General features: G+C 43.0%; 1 protein-coding gene across 1 annotated transcript in view; it reads right to left on the bottom strand.

Annotated features, from left to right (window-relative positions):
- Positions 1 to 414: 414 nt before the first annotated feature.
- The window catches only part of LOC113178621 (alpha-1A adrenergic receptor), a 51,522-nt gene continuing 32,322 nt past the window's right edge, over positions 415 to 19,614 (bottom strand). Inside the window, 1 exon segment of the mRNA XM_077792666.1 lies at positions 415 to 502. Within this exon segment, the coding sequence (XP_077648792.1) occupies positions 474 to 502 (29 nt within the window). The 3' untranslated portion in view covers positions 415 to 473.

Genomic DNA, 19,614 nt, shown 5'->3' on the forward strand with positions numbered 1-19,614 from the left:
TTACTATTCCAGAGTCAGTATGTACTACTTTACGGAAACCATCTGAAAAAGATTGAAAATTTACTCAGACTGGAATTAGGCAACAGTCAAAAAGTCACACTGGGGGCTGGGGATGTGGCTCAAGCGGTAGCGTGCTCGCCTGGCATGCGTGCGGCCCGGGTTCGATCCTCAGCACCACATACCAACAAAGATGTTGTGTCCGCCGAGAACTAAACAATAAATATTACAAATTCTCTCTGTCTCTCTATCTCTCCTCTCTCACTCTCTCTTTAAAAAAAAAAAAAAAAAAAGTCACACTGCTTGTGTGGAATTTTCCTTTATCAGCTTAATGAGAAAAAAATGGTTTAATCAGTAATTGGTTAGCAGAACAAATAAACTGCTGTCCATACTTACACATATTTAGTTGCCTTACAAAGCTTGCCATGTTATTGTGCTTGAAGTATTTTGGAAGAATTTCTTTTGCAAATCTTTGTTCATCCAAGACCAGAAAACTTTGGCCATTCTAAAGAAAACCAGAAAAGGTCAATTAGTTAAGGTTCTCTGGCACACTCATATATATGAATCCCAAACCTGTCCTGACCAGTCCTTCCATGATACCTTCAAATCAAAATTCTATTCCTGATAATGGCAACAACAACAAATTGCAAGTAAGTGCCAAACTGCAATTAAATTTTTTGATATCTACCTGACACCAAATACTGCATTATATCATTAGCATTTCCATTAAATAAGAAAAATAGACCATTTCTGCTATCTGTATAACAATAAAATAAATAAGATAAATTAAAAGGAAACACATTTTATCAGTATCTGTAGTAGACACTATACTAAGATGCACTGATTACAAATCAACTGCAAAACTCTAAGCTATATGTTTACTACATTAACACTGAAAGTTAACAGTGGCCAGGTGAGGGGGCCCAAGCCTGTAATCCCAAGATTTTCTCTGTGTAACAAAACAAGCAGCTATAGGCAACATATAAATAGACTGATCACGGCTATGTTCCGATTAAATTCATAAAACAGATGACTGGCATTTGGGCTGTAGTTTATCAATCCTTGCTCAGAGTTCTAAATGTCAGATTTCCAGTAAGTTCCACCAGTCCAACACAAATGACTTCTCTTCCATTCAGTGAAATATGGCCACACTTTCCCCAACAAGGCCAGGATCCTAGCTTTGAGGGAAGTGTCCCTACTATGGCATTATCATAGCTATACCAACACTGCCTGTTCCTACTAACTACTCCTATATTCTTTAGAGTTTTCTTTACTCCAATTCCTATGAAATAGTAATTCTATTAAACTTTCCCTATTGAAAATATTCTTAGGATGTTGTCTTTTGATTGGATCATAACTGACAGACTGTTAACCTGTTTGCTCTCCTTTATGGTACTTATCACTGCTCAGTTATTCATATTGGCTTATTTTATCTATCAGTACCTTCTACTAGAATGTAAACTCCACGAACAAAAGCACTTTGGTTCACTACTGAATAAATTCCTAGTACCTAGCATACTGGGCATTAACAGGTCCACAACAAATATTTATGATTAACTTACTAAATGAATCTTTAGTTCAATAAACTCAATCATATCTGTCGAATCTCAACTCTTGGATAATATCAAATAAAGATGAAAGTTTCTTATTTGAATTTGCATTGTCTTCCTCACACAAAGCCCTCATTCACTCCTATCATTCTGTGTCTCTACTTTGGTATTCCTTCAGTCTCTACTCTAAAATTAATAAATTACATCTTTGAGTACAAAAATTCAACCTTATTGCCATAAACCCATGAGGCTCAAGCAATTCAACAGTGAATTCTCCCTTCTCCCTAAACATTTTACAAGGGTCAGAAAGCCATTACTGAGTGGGACAAGAGATTGGTACCTTCTCCTCCATCCTTACCCATAAATGTTGGCAAACTTTCCAAAAGTAGTCAGTAGCCATTGCTAATGCCTAAATTAAACTTTTGGCACTCTTAGTGTAGAATGCTCAAAATGTTCTTACAAATAATCTAATACTTTAGGATCACTGAAAACAATTTCCAGAATATAAATGTGCAACTTTAACAAGTCTGTAACTTCTCAATGTTCACCAATTATTTCTTAAGTCTTTAACTCCTCTTTTACATATACAAATAAAAATAATTTGCAAATGAGTCTTCCAACTTTTTTGCAGGCCCATCTAACTTGGATTTTACCCTTACTTTGCCATGTTTGTGTTTCACTCTAGAACATCGAAACAATGCAATGGTTGCCAGGATATTCAAATTCCTTCAAAACAGCTAGAAAACACTACAGTTTTCTGGTTTGCTCCCTCCAACTCCTATTTCTTTATTCATCTGTGCTGATTTGAGAATACTAGAGAATTGCCAAAAGGCACAAAAAAGTGGAACAAATGGGTATGAGGTCTCTAGTGAAATCGTGCATCCTTCTCAAGCAATTTGAGAAACAGAGACAAAGGTAAGAACACTGACCTTATAGTAATTTCCTTCTTTTATGGTACTTTATAATAATTATCAACAGTCAATAGCAGTAAAAGCTGTTCTTCACTATCAATGACAAGAACTTTCATTTAACCTCCATAACCTCTTGTCTCTGTATATCAGGTTTCCCCAGTTTCTTCCTAGCTAAACATGTGTCCTTCTCTTTAGGATATATTACATTTAAAAACATGCTTTAGGTTGTCTGAAAATACTATCTCTTTTCTTGACTGTGGAAATAAATTGTTTACCTGAACAAAGAACTATTATATGAAATTTTGAAGTTATGGGAAATGTTTAAAAAAAAAAAAAGACAACTTTTTGTTTGGGGAGAGAATAAAGGAAAAACTGAAATATGTATAGTGTGTTTTTCTTAAAGACCTTGGATCTAAAGACTTATTAAAAATTTTGAGTCAGTAACAAATTTAGTATAATTTTGATCATTCACAATATTATTTCTGTTTAATGAAGAGAGGATTATTTCACTTAATTTTGTCAAATTTCAAGAAAAACTAAAGTTACGTAAGTCTTTAGAACTGTTAAGCCAAATTTTCCAAACTGCAGCTGGTGAGTTTTCTGTCCTTGCCTTACACTCAAGTTAGAGATTATTTTCCGCCACTGGGGGAAAAAAATGCCTAAAAGATTGATTGGTTCCCAAAACATCTGCTTCTTCGAAAAGGCCTTAATACGATTTTCAATCAGATACTATAAATGCTAAATTACCTCAACAGAAGTGCAGTACAAGTATGGGAAAATAAATAAATAAAACAGAAACAACTATAAATAGCAACTTTTGAAAGATGTGGGTAACTTATTTTGGTTTTTCAACTAACATCACTGTTTAAAAGTTTTACCTTTCAGTGTCAGCACTGCTTTTAGAAAATATGTGTGACAGCATGATTGAAGATAGGCAGGTGCACTAAGCTACTAGGTTAGTACTAGATAACATTTATCCAGATTTATCCACTAACTTGTGAAGGATATCATTTTTTTTTAAACAGAGAGAGGGGAGAGAGAGAATTTTAATATTTATTTTTTAGTTATCAGCGGACACAACATCTTTGTTTGTACGTGGTGCTAAGGATCGAACCCGGGCCGCACACATGCCAGGTGAGCACTACCACTTAAGCCACATCCCCAGCCCCATGGACATCATTTTCGTATACAATTAAACATGGAACCAGGCATGATGGAGCACACCTGTAATCCCAGCGGCGCAGGAGGCTGAGGCAGGAGGATCTTGAGTTCAAAGCCAGCCTCAGCAACAGTGAGCCACTAGGCAACTCAGTGAGACCTTGTCTTTAAATAAATTACAAAATAGGACTGGGGATGTGCTTCAGCAGTTGAGTGCTTCTGGGTTCAATACTCGGTACCAAAGAAATAAAATAAAAATTAAATATGGTGCTAATCTCTATATTAACTTTAGTACAGTTGGTGGAGCTCAGAAATCTATGTTAGAAGATTGACCTTGGGGATCAGAAATCCATGTTAAGAGGCTGATCTCCAATCTTGACTAGCTGTGTAACTATAGCTGAGTAATCCAACCTGTCTAAGCCTAGAATCCTCAATTATGGTGGGTGAGATGGAGTTAAACTAGATGATCTCTAAAATTCTTTTCAAATGTTCTTTATCATTTCTACCACTAGCACAGGGATTTCACTCATTCATCAAACACTAAACACTTATTGTAACTCTGGCACAGACACAGACCTGAGTTCATTTTCATTTTCCTACTGGTATATTAGAAAAATGAGTAGTTAAAATATACACTAAAAAAAAAATAAAATAAAATTTAAAAAAATAAAATAAAATAAAATATACACTAATCTGGGCACAGTGTCCCACGCCTGTAATCCCAGTGACTCAGGAGGCTGAGGGAGGAGGGCTGCAAATTCAAAGCCAGCTTCAGCAACTTTTGAGACCCAGTCTCAAAATAAAAAATAAAAAGGGCTGAGGATATGGCTTAGCAATTAAATGCCTGTGGGTTCAATCCCCTGCGCAGAAAAAAAAAAAAAAAAAAAAAAGCTGACTTAATAATTTAATAATGGAATAAAAAATTACTGTCTTATTTCTTTGCCTTAAAATTCATGAAATTAAGTATTTGTGGATGAGTATGAAACTCTGCAATTGATACTGCAGGTGTGCGTGTGGTCAGGTTGCTAACCCCGCGCCCAAGAGCCCGGCCTGGGTCTCAGGGTTCCGATCCCTACCCGAGCCGGATGGAGGATGAGTGGGCAATAACGCGGCTCCCGCGCCGGAGGTCCGTCGCCTGCCCAGGCTGCGCGGGGCCGGTTCCGAACGCGACCCGGCCGACCGTTACGGGCCGCCCCGCCCCCACCCCGGCGCAAGGCGAGCGGCGCAGCCGGGCCCCAGCTCCCCTCGTGAGCCATACCAGGGGTCCTCTAGAGGCTGCGCGCAGAGGCCGCGCGCGGTGCCGCACAGCCGCCGCGCGCCTGGCAGGGAGCGTGGAGCCGCCGCGGCGTCCGGAGGCGGCGGCGGCGCTGCCGGAGGCGGCGGCGCTGCCGGAGGCGGCGGCGCTGCCGGAGGCGGCGGCGCTGCCGGAGGCGGCGGCGCTGCCGGAGGCGGCGGCGCTGCCGGAGGCGGCGGCGCTGCCGGAGGCGGCGGCGCTGCCGGAGGCGGCGGCGCTGCCGGAGGCGGCGGCGCTGCCGGAGGCGGCGGCGCTGCCGGAGGCGGCGGCGCTGCCGGAGGCGGCGGCGCTGCCGGAGGCGGCGGCGCTGCCGGAGGCGGCGGCGCTGCCGGAGGCGGCGGCGCTGCCGGAGGCGGCGGCGCTGCCGGAGGCGGCGGCGCTGCCGGAGGCGGCGGCGCTGCCGGAGGCGGCGGCGCTGCCGGAGGCGGCGGCGCTGCCGGAGGCGGCGGCGCTGCCGGAGGCGGCGGCGCTGCCGGAGGCGGCGGCGCTGCCGGAGGCGGCGGCAGCAGCTGCTCCCCGAGAACGCCCACCACGCAGGCGCAGCAGCCCTCGGCCCCGCCCCCCAGCCAGCCCGGCCGGCGCTAGCAGTAACAGGTGTCAGACATTATCAAAAACTCCACACCTGAAAATATTCCCAACTAAGTGATCATCTACCTCAAGAAAAACCCAAAATGCCTCATGAGTTGATTCCAATAATCCAAGTGCCTACTAAAGTAAATGTGGTGTCCATGTTCATGATCATCCTGTCTAGAATCTGTGTGTTTGGAACTAGAAAGGGTCTCGGGCCATGGAGGCCACCCATCCGTCCATGCATCTTATCACAGAGAAACTTAGAGCAGACTGGATAAGAGGCTGGAGTGGGGTCATCCTTGTTTGGAAGCAGAGTCATGATCAAATACTCTAGGCACCCAGACACCATTCTGCGGGCCACTGTTTGGGGAAATTCGGTAACTCACCCTTAGCTCCTCATCAAGTTTCTCAACACCGTCTATTAGCACTTCCATCATCATAATTATAAAATACCCGACTACACACATGACCGTCTCCAAAGAACACTTTGCCATTTTCTATTTAATGTTTGAAAAAGCCACTGATGAGCAACAGCCGGCGTTGGAACGTCTGCCTACTCCCCCGACAGCTCTCCTCAGAAGATGCCAGAGGCAAAGCGAGGGCTGTGTGCGTGTGGTCAGGTCGCTAACCCCGCGCCCAAGAGCCCGGCCTGGGTCTCCGGGTCCCGATCCTTACCCGAGCCGGATGGAGGATGAGTGGGCAATAACGCGGCTCCCGCGCCCGAGGTCCGTCGTCTGCCCAGGCTGCGCGGGGCCGGTTCCGAACGCGACCCGGCCGACCGTTACGGGCCGCCCCGCCCCCACCGCGGCGCGCGGCGCGGCGGGGCCCCAGCTCCCCTCGGGAGCCATACCAGGGGTCCTCTAGAGGCTGCGCGCAGAGGCCGCGCGCGGTGCCGCACAGCCGCCGCGCGCCTGGCAGGGAGCGGCGAGCCGCAGGCCGTGAGGGACCACCCCGCGGGAGGGAGCGGGAGGAGGCGGTTCGGAGGCCGCGGTGCCCCGACCATACCTGGCTCCAGGTGGTCAACTCCTTGGTGTGGGTTTCCTCCACAAACGTCCACAGCTTGCTGAGGAAAGCCGGCACGTACCAACTCTGCTTCAGGAACTCCGAATTTTACACCCCCGAACGCAGCGGCGGCGGCGGTGGTGGTGCTGGCGGAGTCGGCGGCGGCGGCGGCAGCACCTGCTCCCCGAGAACGCCCACCACGCAGGCGCAGCAGCTCTCGGGCCCCGCCCCCAGCCAGCCCTGCGGGGCGCTCAGCTAGGCTGGGAGGCCCGGCGACCGCACAGGACAGACAAATCTCTGTGCTCCGCCCATGCGCGCTGGTCTCGCGCCGGTCCTCCTCGAAGCCAGTCCTAGGCCCCAGCGGCGCCACAGAGAAAAGTGATTGGATGCTGCCGGCGTGATGGGCGGGAGTTAAAGGGGACGCTGCCCTCTCATTTGCCTTTTATACGGGAGGTTTCGCTGTAGCGGACCTCCAGTTAGGAGAAGGCGCTTAGTTGTTTCTATTGGGAAGGGCATTGAATTCTCTGCCTGTGTCAGAAAGGGCTACAAAAAGCCATCAGGGGCTTTTGAGTCCTTAGTTTAGCAAGCAAAGTGTAATTTGCATCTGGGTAGTGGAAGGGATAAATCTCGTGAGGCAGAGGGCAGCTTTCCAATGTGATGTGTTAGGCCCAAATAGAAACTGTTAAAATAATGAACCTTATCCTTAAATTTTAATTAGGGGAAAGCGACTCCTTTAAAATATTTATCGAAAAGAGGAATTTAAACAATAACTATTTTGTAAATACGGATTACTGTAAACCAGGCACTGTAATAGGCATGCTGTTACATGTTGTTTATAATTATGCAAACATCAGTGCCTACTCTGTGCCCAGCCTAAAATGAATTAGCCTAATTCTTTTCTGGGGAGTGGGTAAGGAGAGTGAGGGGGAGTTTAGGAGGTGGAACAGAATTAAACCCACAGCAACTGGAGTCAAGAATTGAACAAAGGATCATAGTTTCTACTGACTGTCTTGTGACCTTCACCAGGAGACCTATTAACAATCTCACTGGACACATCGCCGGTTTTCCTCCCCACTACCAATCTGAACCCTGCCACTCTGTGTGCTCCTTCCCCTCATAGTTGGTGGCCATGCACAGACAGTGCTTGCAGGCCTTGTGGATTGTGCAGGAGCTAATCTGACAGCTGGCTCAACTCAGCAGGACCCAGAGAAAGGAACTCAACCTTCCACACCCCAGGGCACTGCCCTAGGGAAAAAAAAAAAGTCAAAGACAAAAAGAATTTTAAAAGCAGGAAGAGAAAAGCGCCTCTTTACATGCTAGGGGAATCCCATAAGGCTCTCAGCATATTTCTCAGCATAAACCTTGCAGGTCAGGAGAAGAGTGAGATGATTGATTAAAAGTGCTGAAAGTAAACAAATAAGCAAGCAAACAAGCAATAACAAAAACCAACCGCCAAACAAGAACAGAGATTTTCCCAGGCAAACCTAAGTTGTAGGAGTTTAGCACCGGGCTTACCTTACAAGAAATGCTAAGGGAGTTCTTCAGGACACTAATTAGTTACAGGAAAACATATGGAAGTGCAGACCTCTCTTGTAAGTACGGGTATCGTCAAATTCAGAATACTGTTTTGAGATATTATGGAGTAATGAAAAAGAGAGCAAGGGTGACTGTATACTTTTTATACCAGTCAAAATAGACTTTCTCTGGAGATTCATTTAGAGAATACATCAATAGCTCATTCCTTTATATTGCTTATAGCAATGTATCACATTTGCTTCACTATTCATTCACTCAAGAATATCTGAGTACTTTCTGGTTTCAGGATATTAGAAATAAAGTTGCTGTAAATATTCCTGTATAGGTTTTTGTATGAAGATAAATTTTCACTTCTCTGGGATATATGCCCAGGAGTGTAATTACTGTTGTATGGCAGGTTTTTAAGAAATTGCCAAACTTTTGCAAGGCGCCTGTACCATTTTACACTGCCAACAAGTGATTCAGTTTTTCTGCATCCTCCCCAGCATTTGGTTTGTCACTATTTTTTATTTTAACCTTCTACTAGTTGTGCAATGATATCTAATTGTGGTTTTAATTTGCACTTTCCTAAACGCTAATGATGCTGAACATATTTTTCTGTGCTTATTTGCCATCTGTTTATCCTCTTCAGTGAAATGGTTGTGCATGTCTTTTGGTCCTGTTCTAATTGGCTTGTTTTGATTTTTTAATATTGAATTTTGAGTTTTATAGACATTCTAGCAACAGTCCTCTAACGGATATATGACTTGCAAATATTTTCTTCCAGTCAGTAGCTTACTTTCCATCTTGTTCAGTAGGGTCTTTTGAAGAGCAAAAAAAATTGTTTTTCATTTCCATAAAGCCCACTGTATTAATTTTTCTTTTGTGAATAGTAGTTTGGTATCAGTTCTTGCTTAGCCCTGGATACCAAAGGTTTTTCTCTTTTTCTTTTAAAACAAGAGCTTTGTGGTTGTGTGCTTTGAATTTAAATCTGTGATCTATTGCAAGTTAATTTTTGGGTAAGGCATGAGGTTTAGATGAAGGTTCAGTTTCTTATGGATGCTCAATTGGTCTTGTACCATTTGTTGAAAAAAATTATCTTTCCTTCAATGAGTTGCTTTTGCACCTTGTGTCAAAAATCAGCTGCGCATATTTGTTTGGGTCTATTTCCGGGTTTCTATTTGTTCCACCCAGCTGTGTGTCTAGCCTGTCAGTCCTCAAGTCTTGATTGCTATCACTGTTTAATCAGTCTTGGAATTCAGTAACGATCCTCCTTATTTAAGCTTCTTTCCCAAATTGTTTCAGCTATTCTACTTCCTTTGCCTTCCCATATAAATCTTAGAACAGTCATATAATCTATAAGTATAAAAATACTGCTAGGATTTTGATAGGGATTGTTATACTACATTTCAATTTGGGGAGAACTAACATCTTTACTATGTTGTGCCCATGAACACAATGTGTCTCTCCATTTATTTAGATCTTTGATTTCTGTCATCAACATCTTGGAGTGCTCAGTCTACAAATTCTGTACAAATATTATTAGATTGATTCCTGTTTCATTTGAGAGCAATTGTTAGTGGTATTACATTCAAAATTCAAAAAATTCCATAAATATAGAATTTGATTGCTTGGTTTAACTTGTGTCCTGAGGGCTTGCCAAATGCACCAGTTCTAGAAGTTTTTAAATATGTGTGTGTGTTTGTGTTGTGTGTGTGTGTGTAAATATATATATATATGTATATATATATATATATATAAAATATAATATATAAGTATATATAAAAATATAAATATATATATAATTTATATATAAATTACATATAATTTATAAATGTACAAATACATATATAATATATTTATATATATATATATATATATATATTCATTCCTTGGAATTTTCAACATATATTTTATATAAAATAACACTTTTATTTCTTCCTTTCTGATGTGTTTGTCTTTTCTTTTTCTCCCCTCACCTTACTGTTTTGTCTAAAACTCCAAACAATATGTTAAATAAAGGTAGTGAGATTACATGGCCTGCTTTGTTGATGATACCAGGGAAAAGCATTTGTTCCTTCACCATTACATGTAACAGTCTGTAGTTTATTGTAGATGTTCTGTATCAAGTTTGAGAAATTCCCCAACTATTCCTAGTTTCTGAGAGTTTTCATGACTTGAATTTTGTCAAATGATTTTCTACATCAGTTGATACAATCATGTGATTTTACTTCTTTAGTTCATGATGAATCACACCGATTTTCAAATATTAAACAAGACTTGAATCCTTGAAATGTATCCTTTTGGAAATGATAAAGAAATCTTCTTATGTATAGCTGAATTCTATTTGCTATTATTTTTTTTTTGACTATTTAAATGATCTATTTTATTTTGGGTGAGATGTAGTAGGCAGTTAGTGCTTTTCAGTAAGTTAGTTTGTTTTATCTAATTAGCAAATTTATGTATCTTAATACAAACTAATTGTCCTTTTGGTATCTCTAGGGTCTCTAGTGACAATTTTATTTCTGGTATTCATAATCTGTGACTTCTCTTTTCTACCTTCTCAGTCTTCAGAGAGATTTATCAATTTTATTGATTTCTCAAAAAAAACCCACTTTTCTGTTTTATTGATTTTCTCTATTTTTCAATGATATTGATTGATGTAGTTGACTTATTTTTTTTCTCTACACATTTTGTGTTTTCTTCTCACTCCTTCATGTGAAAAATTAGACTACTGAGACTTTACTTTTTTCTAATTTAAGTTCTTAATTATAGAAGTTTCCTATCTTCACTGTTTTTCCTATCTCCCACAAATTTTGTTATATTGTGTTTTCATTTTCATTCAATATTTTAAATTTCCCTTGAGATTTCTACTTTCACCTTAAAAGCAGAAATTTAGATGAAATGAACCACTAATGGCCTACTTTTATCTAAAAATGTGTTGTTTTGGAAATGATAAAGAAATCTTCTTATGTATAGCTGAATTCTATTTGCTATTATTTTGTTAAGGATTTTTGCACTAAATTTATGTGGTAATATTACACAGTTATCTTTGTTTTTTTAGCCACCTTTGATTATAGTGTCAGTATAACACAAGTGACAGAATAAATTAGAAGGTATTCTATCTACTAATTTCTTAAAGATTATAGAATGGAATTGTGGTTAATCCTTCTTTTGATTGAATGCTTCAGTAAAACCATCTGTGCTCAGAGATTTTTTTTTTTTTTTGGCTGATTTTAAGTTATGAATTCAAGTTTCTTAAAAGTTGGTTATAGAGTTATTTAAATTACCTATTTGAGTGAGTTGTGGTAGTTAGCACTTTCCAAGACATTAGTCCATTTCATTTATTAAACCGATGTGTGTAGAGTTGCTTGTAGTATTCCTTTGCCTTTTGATATCTGCAGTATGTCATAATAGCCTATCCCATTCCTGATGTTTGAAATTTATGTCTTCTCTCTTTCTCTGAGATTTGCTAGATATTTGTCAATTTTACTGATCTTTTAAAAGAACCAGTCCTTTCTGTCATTGATCTTCTCTTTTCAATTTTAATTATTTCGGCTTTTATTTTTTTTCCATCTTCTTCCTTATTAACTTTGGTTTATTTTAGTTTATTTATTTGAAGCTTTTCCTTTTGGAAATGTAAGCTTTTGGTATGAAAAATTGCTACTGCTGCCTTGTTAGCTGTATTCCACAAATTTTGATATGCTGTACTTTCATTCATTTTGATAAACATTTTATTTCTATTGAGATTTCCTCAGTGTCCCATGGATTACTTAGAAATGTGTTGGTTAGTTTCAAAGTATCTGAAACTAATATTTTTTTTTCTGTTATCTGTATGTTACTAATTTCTTGTTGGATTCCATTTTGGTCAGAAGCCACATATAAAATTCTAATTTTTTAATTTTGCTTATGTGTATTTCATAATCCAAAGTGAAGTTCATGATGAAATTTATTCTATGGGGGCTTGAGAAGAGTGTATATCCTATTGTCTTTCTGTAGGAAGTTCTTTAAAAGTCAGTTAGATCTTGTCAGTTGATAGTGTGGTTGAGTTCTTCTATATGTTTCCTGATTTGATGTGCAAACGTTGTATTAATTGTCAGGGGAGAAGGAAGTCAAAATATCAATGTATAACTATGGATTTTTCTATTTTTCCTTTCAGTTCTTTACATGCATTTAGGATCACAATGTCCTCTTGTGGATTACAATGTCCTCTTTTTACCAGAATAATTTCCATATTGTCAAGTCTATTTTATTTGATATTGATATAGTATTCTTGCTTTCTTTTCATTAATGTTTGCATGCTATATTTTCCTGTCATTTACTTTCAATTAACATATATCACTACATTTGAGATTAATTTCTTATGGATCACAATGTCTTCTTGTGGACCTTTTACCAGAATAATGGCTTATAAAGTTTTTTAATGTTTTAAAAATTCACTCTGCCAATTTCCATCTTTTAATTGATATATCTAGACCATCTACATTTATTGTAATTATTGATATGAGAGGACTTAAGTTTGTTATTTTATTTTTGTTTTCTATTTCTCTTTTGTTACTCTGTATGTTTCTCTTGCCTTCCTATGATATTTTGAATCTTTTTTCCCTAATTCCATTTTCACTGATCCACAGAATTTGTGAGTGCATCTCCTTATGTACTTTTTTTGGTGGTCGGTTATAGGTAGTACATCATACATACATAACTTATCAATATATACAGGTATTGACATTTACCTAGCTGAGTGAAGTATAGAGTATAAAGTATAAATTACCATTTTTTACTGTCATGTATTTATAATTTTGTCTTAAATACTTCCTCTATATACACTGAAAACAAATTAGGCAGCATTATAATTTTTGCTACAATCACCAAACATATGTCAGAGAATACTCAGGAGGGGAAAGTCCACAGTATGTAATCAGATTCTTGCATACTTTTTTGTTATTTCTTACTTTCCGATGCTCCGTCGTCATTCTTTTTCCTGTTTGGGGAACTTCCCTTAGCTATTCTTTTGGGGTAGGTCTGCAGGTGACAGATCATCTTTGTTTGTCTTGGTCTGATAATATCTTGACTCTGCCATCCCTCAGGGACATTTTCACTGGGTGTACAATTCTAGGTTGACAGTTCTTTTCTTTCAGAACTTGAAAACCGTGGTGTCATTTTCTCTGGCATCTTTGGTTTCTGATCAGACATCTGCTGCCACTGGGTGGCTTTCCTCATAGGCAATGCACCATTTACCTCTGGCTTGTATCAGGACTTCTTTCCTGTATCTTTAGTTTTCAGAAGTCTGACTGCGATGTGTCTGGGTGTGGGTTTCTTTGTGTTTATCCCACTTGGGATTTGCTCAGCTTCCTGAATCTGTATGTCTGTCTTTTGCCAAGTTTGGAAAAATGTCAGCCATTATTCATTGAGTGCTCTTTCAGGCCAGCCTGGTTCTTTCTTTTTTTTTTCCCATAACTGTGGAGATGCAATGTTGGATATTTCATCATGGCTCTACAGGTCCCTGAAGCTGTGTTCGCTTGGTTTAGGTCTATTTTTTTCCTCTGCTGTTCGGGTTGGACCATTGCTCTTGTTCTGTCTTCCAGCTCACTAGTTCTTTCTTGTTTCCCCCATTCTGCTTACGAGTCCATCCACTGAGGGATTTTGTGTTTGCCGGCTTGTTTCAGTTGTTATATTCTGCGGTTCTAACAATTTCATTTTGTTCTTCTTGATATCTTTTATCTTTGGACTGAGACATTGTTTTCCCTGGGACTTTTAATTTTTTCAGTTGTTTCGAGCATGTTTGTGATTGCTCATCGAAGCATCTTCCAATAGATTATTTAAGATATTTGTTAGATAATCATAACACCTTTATTATTATCTTAGTACAGTAATCTTTGGGGGGGGCTATGTTATGATTTACATATTAGGTGTCTCCCAAAAGCTCATGTGTGGGATAATACATGAAGGTTTAGAGGTGAAATAATTGAATTATGAGAGTTTTAACCCAATCTGGGTATGAATTCCCTGATAGGGATTAACTGAGTGGAAAGGGTAAGCAGGTAGGGTGTGGCTGGAGGAGGGGGCCATTGGGGTTTATATTTTGGGCTGTTGAGCAGAGCTCGCTTCCTGGTGTGGGGTCTTGCTTCTTCCCTCCACCACACCCTTCCACCACGTTGTCCTGCCTCACCTCACGCCCTGAGGAATACAGCCGGCTGTCTATGGACTGAGACCTCTGTAACCATAAGCCTCCAAATAAACTTTTCCCCCTCTAAATTCTTGTCCGGTTTTTTGGCCTCAGAAGTAAAACAACGCTGACTACAACAGCCTAACAGGATGCCAAATGCAAGATGCCAAAATCTATGGATGCTGAAGTTCCTTAGACAGTGGGTTGTGGTATTTGCACATAACCTATGCACATTCTCCTGTCTACTTTAAACCATTTCTGGGTTACTTATAATAGCTAATACAATATAGATACTGTATAAATCGTTGTTACCCTGCATTTGTTTTAAGAATAATGATTTCCAGAATGAAGTTTCCAGAAGCCTTTGATGGGGCCTGGGGTAGCACTGTTGATCCCTCTTGTTCTGGGGCTTCAGCCTCTTGGATGCGCAGCTACTGGTTCCCCCAGCTCTGCAGCCTGCAGACGGCCACTGTGGACTATCCACTTCTGGTTGTGTAAGCCAATCTTATAAATCTTCTTTTTATAATCACATTCCTATCTATATCTTCTGTGGGTTCTGTTCCTCTAGAGAACTCGAATAATAAAATAATCAATAAAAAAAACCCTCAAGAATGTTTAGGGTACAGGCCAAGAAACTCCCCTTAGCACACACCAATTGTGAACCACCATTTTTTGTTTTAGGTATAAATAGAAAAATCAATGCTAACAATAAGTGAATGAGATGTGGGAGGTGGTGTCAGGGGCAAACTGGCTGGCCAAGTATAGCCCTCGCTGCCACGCACATTCGAGGTGCCTGCTTTCCACACTGTCACCCGCTGGGCTCTGACACGGGGCCTAGGTGGCTAGGGGCTGGGCACGCGCAGTGAGGCTCACTTTACATAATTCATTATCCAGATAGATCACCAACGGGGATGTGCTCAGGCATGAGAAACGGGTCCCTGGGGAGCCCTATCTCTGGTTCCTCTCAGTTGGCCAGGAGAGGTGGAGGAGTTTCATTATTTCCCTATAAAGAGTATAAATTCCCCGATAAAAAAGAACCTTCCCTCCATCCCAGAAGTGGGGGAAATGGAGTGGCCCCAGGAGCTTGAAGTCACACTGCCTGCACTCTTGACCTATGCCACCAAGGATCTATGTGGCACCAGGAAGCTCACCTCCCTTCTTCCTATAAAGTAGGGCTTTAGGACTAGATGGCTCAAGAGCCCCACCAGGACCATAATTCCATCATGGACACCGGGACAGTTGTATGTTTTTGTGACTTCAAGGGACCAACCCCTCTCTGGTGCATGTTATAGTTGGAGAAAAGGACTGTGGTTTAGTCAAAGCTCCACAATAAAATGAGATAGCGGCAGAAGTGGAAACCTGTTGTCCCGTGCCACACGGCCCTGAGCTCGTGTGGAAGAGAGCTTTGCCTGGAACTAGAAAACAGTACCTAAAGCACCAAACTGTTCTCCTTGCCCGCCTCCTTGCTCAACCTGCTGCACCAGCCTTAGTTTGGATGTGGGAGGGAGGAGAAGAAATACAGATCAAAAGAGGTATGGAGCAAGAAGAAGGAGAGGGAGACAGGATGCCTATCATTTCCACCTGTTCAGAAGGAAAGGCACTTGGAGTCTCAAAGGAGCAGCCAGCACCCGGACAGATCATGAACAAAGCAGCAAGGACAGAGGTGAAGTGGTGTGGTCCAGGCAACCAGGTATGTGAGGCAGGTAGAAGCCAGTGATGGACAGCAGAACCCAGAATTAAGACCAGGGAGCTGGTCCCATCCCTGTGCTGCCCAACTGGAAATAGGGTGAGTCAACCTCTCTGAACTTCATTTTCTTATCCATGAAAATAGGGTCCTAATGCCCTCAACGTAGGGTCTTGGGGAGGATTACATGAGATAAAGTATGTAACACAGCTGTGCAAAATCAGAACCTAATAGAAGAGAAATTTCAATAGTCTGGACCAGAACCCAGTATTTCATTTCAATCAAGTGCCCCTCCAGTTTTAATATGCTGCCCCTCCCATTGCCTCCCACCACCTCCAGGGCCAGCCGCTCCCTTAAGCCCTCTAATTAGCTAAATAAAGAGTGCAGACAGGGTCTATGTGAAAAAATGATTTCTGAGCCAAGCGAAATCCCCAGGGAATCGACAAGAACCACATGGCCAATTACCATGGCATCATTTCATTTCCTCCGAGTGACTAATACCCAGAGACAGTCACTTAAACACTAATCGCAGGAGAACAGGTAGAAATCCTGTTAAATGAGCCCGTCTTTATTCCTGGAAGAAAAGGCAGAAGGCTGTCCAGTCCACCAGAGCTTGCGCCTTCGTCATGTTCAGAGCAGGGTGGCTGCCACTTCCCGTCCAGCATGGGAGTTCAGCCGCATCGGTAGCTGCTCCTAAGAAGGCACAGCACCTTCAACCCTGGATTGACCCACCACTGTGACAAGTGCCAGCCCTCCTGTCAGCATCTCATCCTTCTGAACACAAGAACTGCAGAAAACAACGGTGACACCCACACCCCTCCCTGAGTGCAGCTGGACCTTAGGGAGTGGGTCCCCAGGGCTGTGCTGGGAGGGGGCCAGGGGAGAGCTCCCTCTTCAAGGTTTTATGGGGACTCCTTCACAGGGGTTGCTGCAGAGCACGGCTCCTCATTCCCAAGCCTGTTTTCTTCTTTTCCACTGAAGCTTTCCCCTCTCTTCTCCCTTCTCTTCTCTGCCTTCAGCCAATCATTTATCAAAGAGGAACAGGTGTTCTACACAATGAGGAGGGAGGAGGAGAGAGAGGAGGAGGGAGAGGAGGAGGGAGAGGAGGAGGGAGAGGAGGAGGGCGAGGGGGAGGGAGCAGAGGAGGGAGCTGAGGAGGGAGAGGGGGAGGGAGGTGCATCCCCTACATTTCTTAAGAGATCATGCATTTCCTACCAAGTGACCATGAGTATTTCCCCTGGTCATCCTGGGCTCCCTCATCCCTTCTTGTCAAAAATTGCCCAATTCCTCCTACTTACATCCCACTTCTACCCTACGTCCCAGGTCAAAGGTCCCCTGAGCTCTTCCTTAGCCACTTCAGCCCCTCACCGAGCTTCTGCTGCTTCTGTAGAATGCACCAAAGTCGAGCTCATAATTCCTGCAAGCTGTATCTCTCATGCAGGCTAATTTGAACTTCCCACCCTGATTTTGTGATTCTTGAGGGAGGGCGTGATCTTCCGTCTCTTGGGTATTCTGCACGGGTGTCTTGGTGCAAGACTGGGCACAAAGTCAGTGACCTATTCAACACCCACTTAAAACTTCAGGTGCTGCTGGCTGAGGTTTGCCCAAGGGCAAGGGCTTCCCGAGTTCCTCCAGGTTCTGGGCACTGAGCTGGGCCCTGGCCACGCCAGGGGCGAGCTGTGGCCCCAGAGCACTCCTCTGCTCTTCCTGAGGACAGATCCGTCACCCACCAGCTGGCAGGCGTGCCCCTGCTGGGCCAGTGCGTCCTGTCAATGCGCAGTTGAATTTCTTTCTGTGATTTCCCTCAGAACCTGTCTTTCCTCTTTCCTAGGAAAATGACGCTAGGCATGCTAGAGCCATTGACGGGCGCCACATGCGTGATCTCTTGAATCGATATCCATTTTGTTGTTGGGTTTCTGATAAGTAGGCAGCTCTCCGTGTGCCGCTTCCAGGGACCCAGCCTCCTTCCCCTGTGGCTCTGCCACCCACAGAGACTCTGGGCTGACCCACATCAAGGAGCCAATGGCTTCTATGGTTCCAGCTGCTCTTGACTTCATGGCCCTCTGCCACGCAGGACAGTGGGGGTTATATTTCACAACTCAGGTGGTTAAAGATGGCTAGGTTGTGTACCAGTACATTTTCCTTGACCTGAAAATTTACTTTTATTCTGATCTTCAAGAAATAAAAGCATTTCCAAAAAGCTTTAAAGCACGGTGGTCCGAAGGTGGCTGCTCATCTAACTGCGGCCATCTCCCTCTGGCCTGACCAGCCCCAGGTCCTCCTGCCAGCTCCTGCTACCTGGCTTGCCTTGCTTCTTGGGGTGTGCACATCAGCCTCCCCAGACAGACAGCCAGGTCGTGGGCCCATTGGCAGCTCCCCGGCATGTTGCCCTGCGCCTTGCCCACAGCGAGGGCTCTGTACACTCGGGTGACAAAGCTGTGCATGACTGGACAAGTTCGTGACTCACCAAACCTCAGTTTCCTCATCTTGAAAGCAGCGTGCAAGAACTGAATACCCCTCCTGGTACTTGAAGATGAGACTAGATGATTAATGCACGGAGCTTACCACAGCATCTGGCACGTGGCAAGCACTAAATAAATACTCATCTTTCTATCTTGTGACTCATGCCTGTGGAACACTTGGGTTTCTAAGAACTGCTAGAACGTTCAGGTCTCACTGCAGCCAGAACTTGTGTGGGGAAAGTGTTGAGGTTTAATGGGAATGTTTGGGAGTCAGGCAGATGTGGGCGCAAACCACAGCTTTGTCATTCACCAGCAGTGACGTTAGACACGTGGCTCATCTCTCTGGTGTAAGTCTATTCAGGGTGCCCAAGCAGACTAATAGACTGGGACCTAGTCAAAGAGCCCTCCTGCTAACTCTATCACTCTGGTGATGAGTTTCAACCTATGGATTCGGGGAAGACACATTCAGACCATAGCATGGAGACTCTGCCTTCTCATCTGTAAAATAAAATGACAAGGAACAGTTCTTCCTTGGTGAGTATTAAAAACTGCCCTGGGTGGGCCTGTCGCCAGGAAGTTGGGGCCTCGTGCTTGACAGGCGAGTGTTCTCCCCTGAGCTGTGTCTCCAGCCCCAACTGTCTCCGTTCTGCTGAGGAAGAAGATCGGTGTCTAAACAAACACCCGAGGCTGCTCCTGTGTAGTTGGCGAAGCCCCCGCTGCTCATTAGAGGCAGATTTGGTGCTAAGCTCAAGAAGGCTGCTCCCTTCCTCTGCTCCTAACCCTCTCAGTCAAAACAGCGCCTGCCTGGAAGGCAGGGCATGGAAGTCCCCCATCAGGCCTCAACACTTGGCCCCAGTGAGCTTCTTGTCTCCAGGGCAGGCTCTGTCTGCTGGGGACAGAGGGGGATGGAAGGACACGGGGCAAAGGCTTGGGGTTCTGAAGACTGACTTTTGTTTCTGTTATTTTTTTTTTTCCTGTGACACTGGCATTGCCATAAAAGGACAAAATCCTCTAGACTTCAGAGGATCACACTTCCTGCAGGATCTTCTCTACATTCAGTATTTTAATGCTCTCAAGGCTTTGTGGTCAATGATCTGAAATTCAATTGACCTGACCACTGGAAACGATCATGCCTCTGGCCATTTCAAGGGGCACTTGATAACCACTCGCAGGACATCCTGGGCAAGAGCCCAGGGCCTGATTCCAATTCTGCCCTTCCCAAATGCCAGCTCCATGAGCCAAACTGCTCAATCTTGGATGTGCTCCGTCTGTTTTGTCGTCTGAATGCTGATGGCACTTAGCATG

The sequence above is a fragment of the Urocitellus parryii genome, chromosome 14 (genome assembly GCF_045843805.1).
Source record: "Urocitellus parryii isolate mUroPar1 chromosome 14, mUroPar1.hap1, whole genome shotgun sequence".
NCBI classification, from domain to species: Eukaryota; Metazoa; Chordata; class Mammalia; order Rodentia; family Sciuridae; genus Urocitellus; species Urocitellus parryii.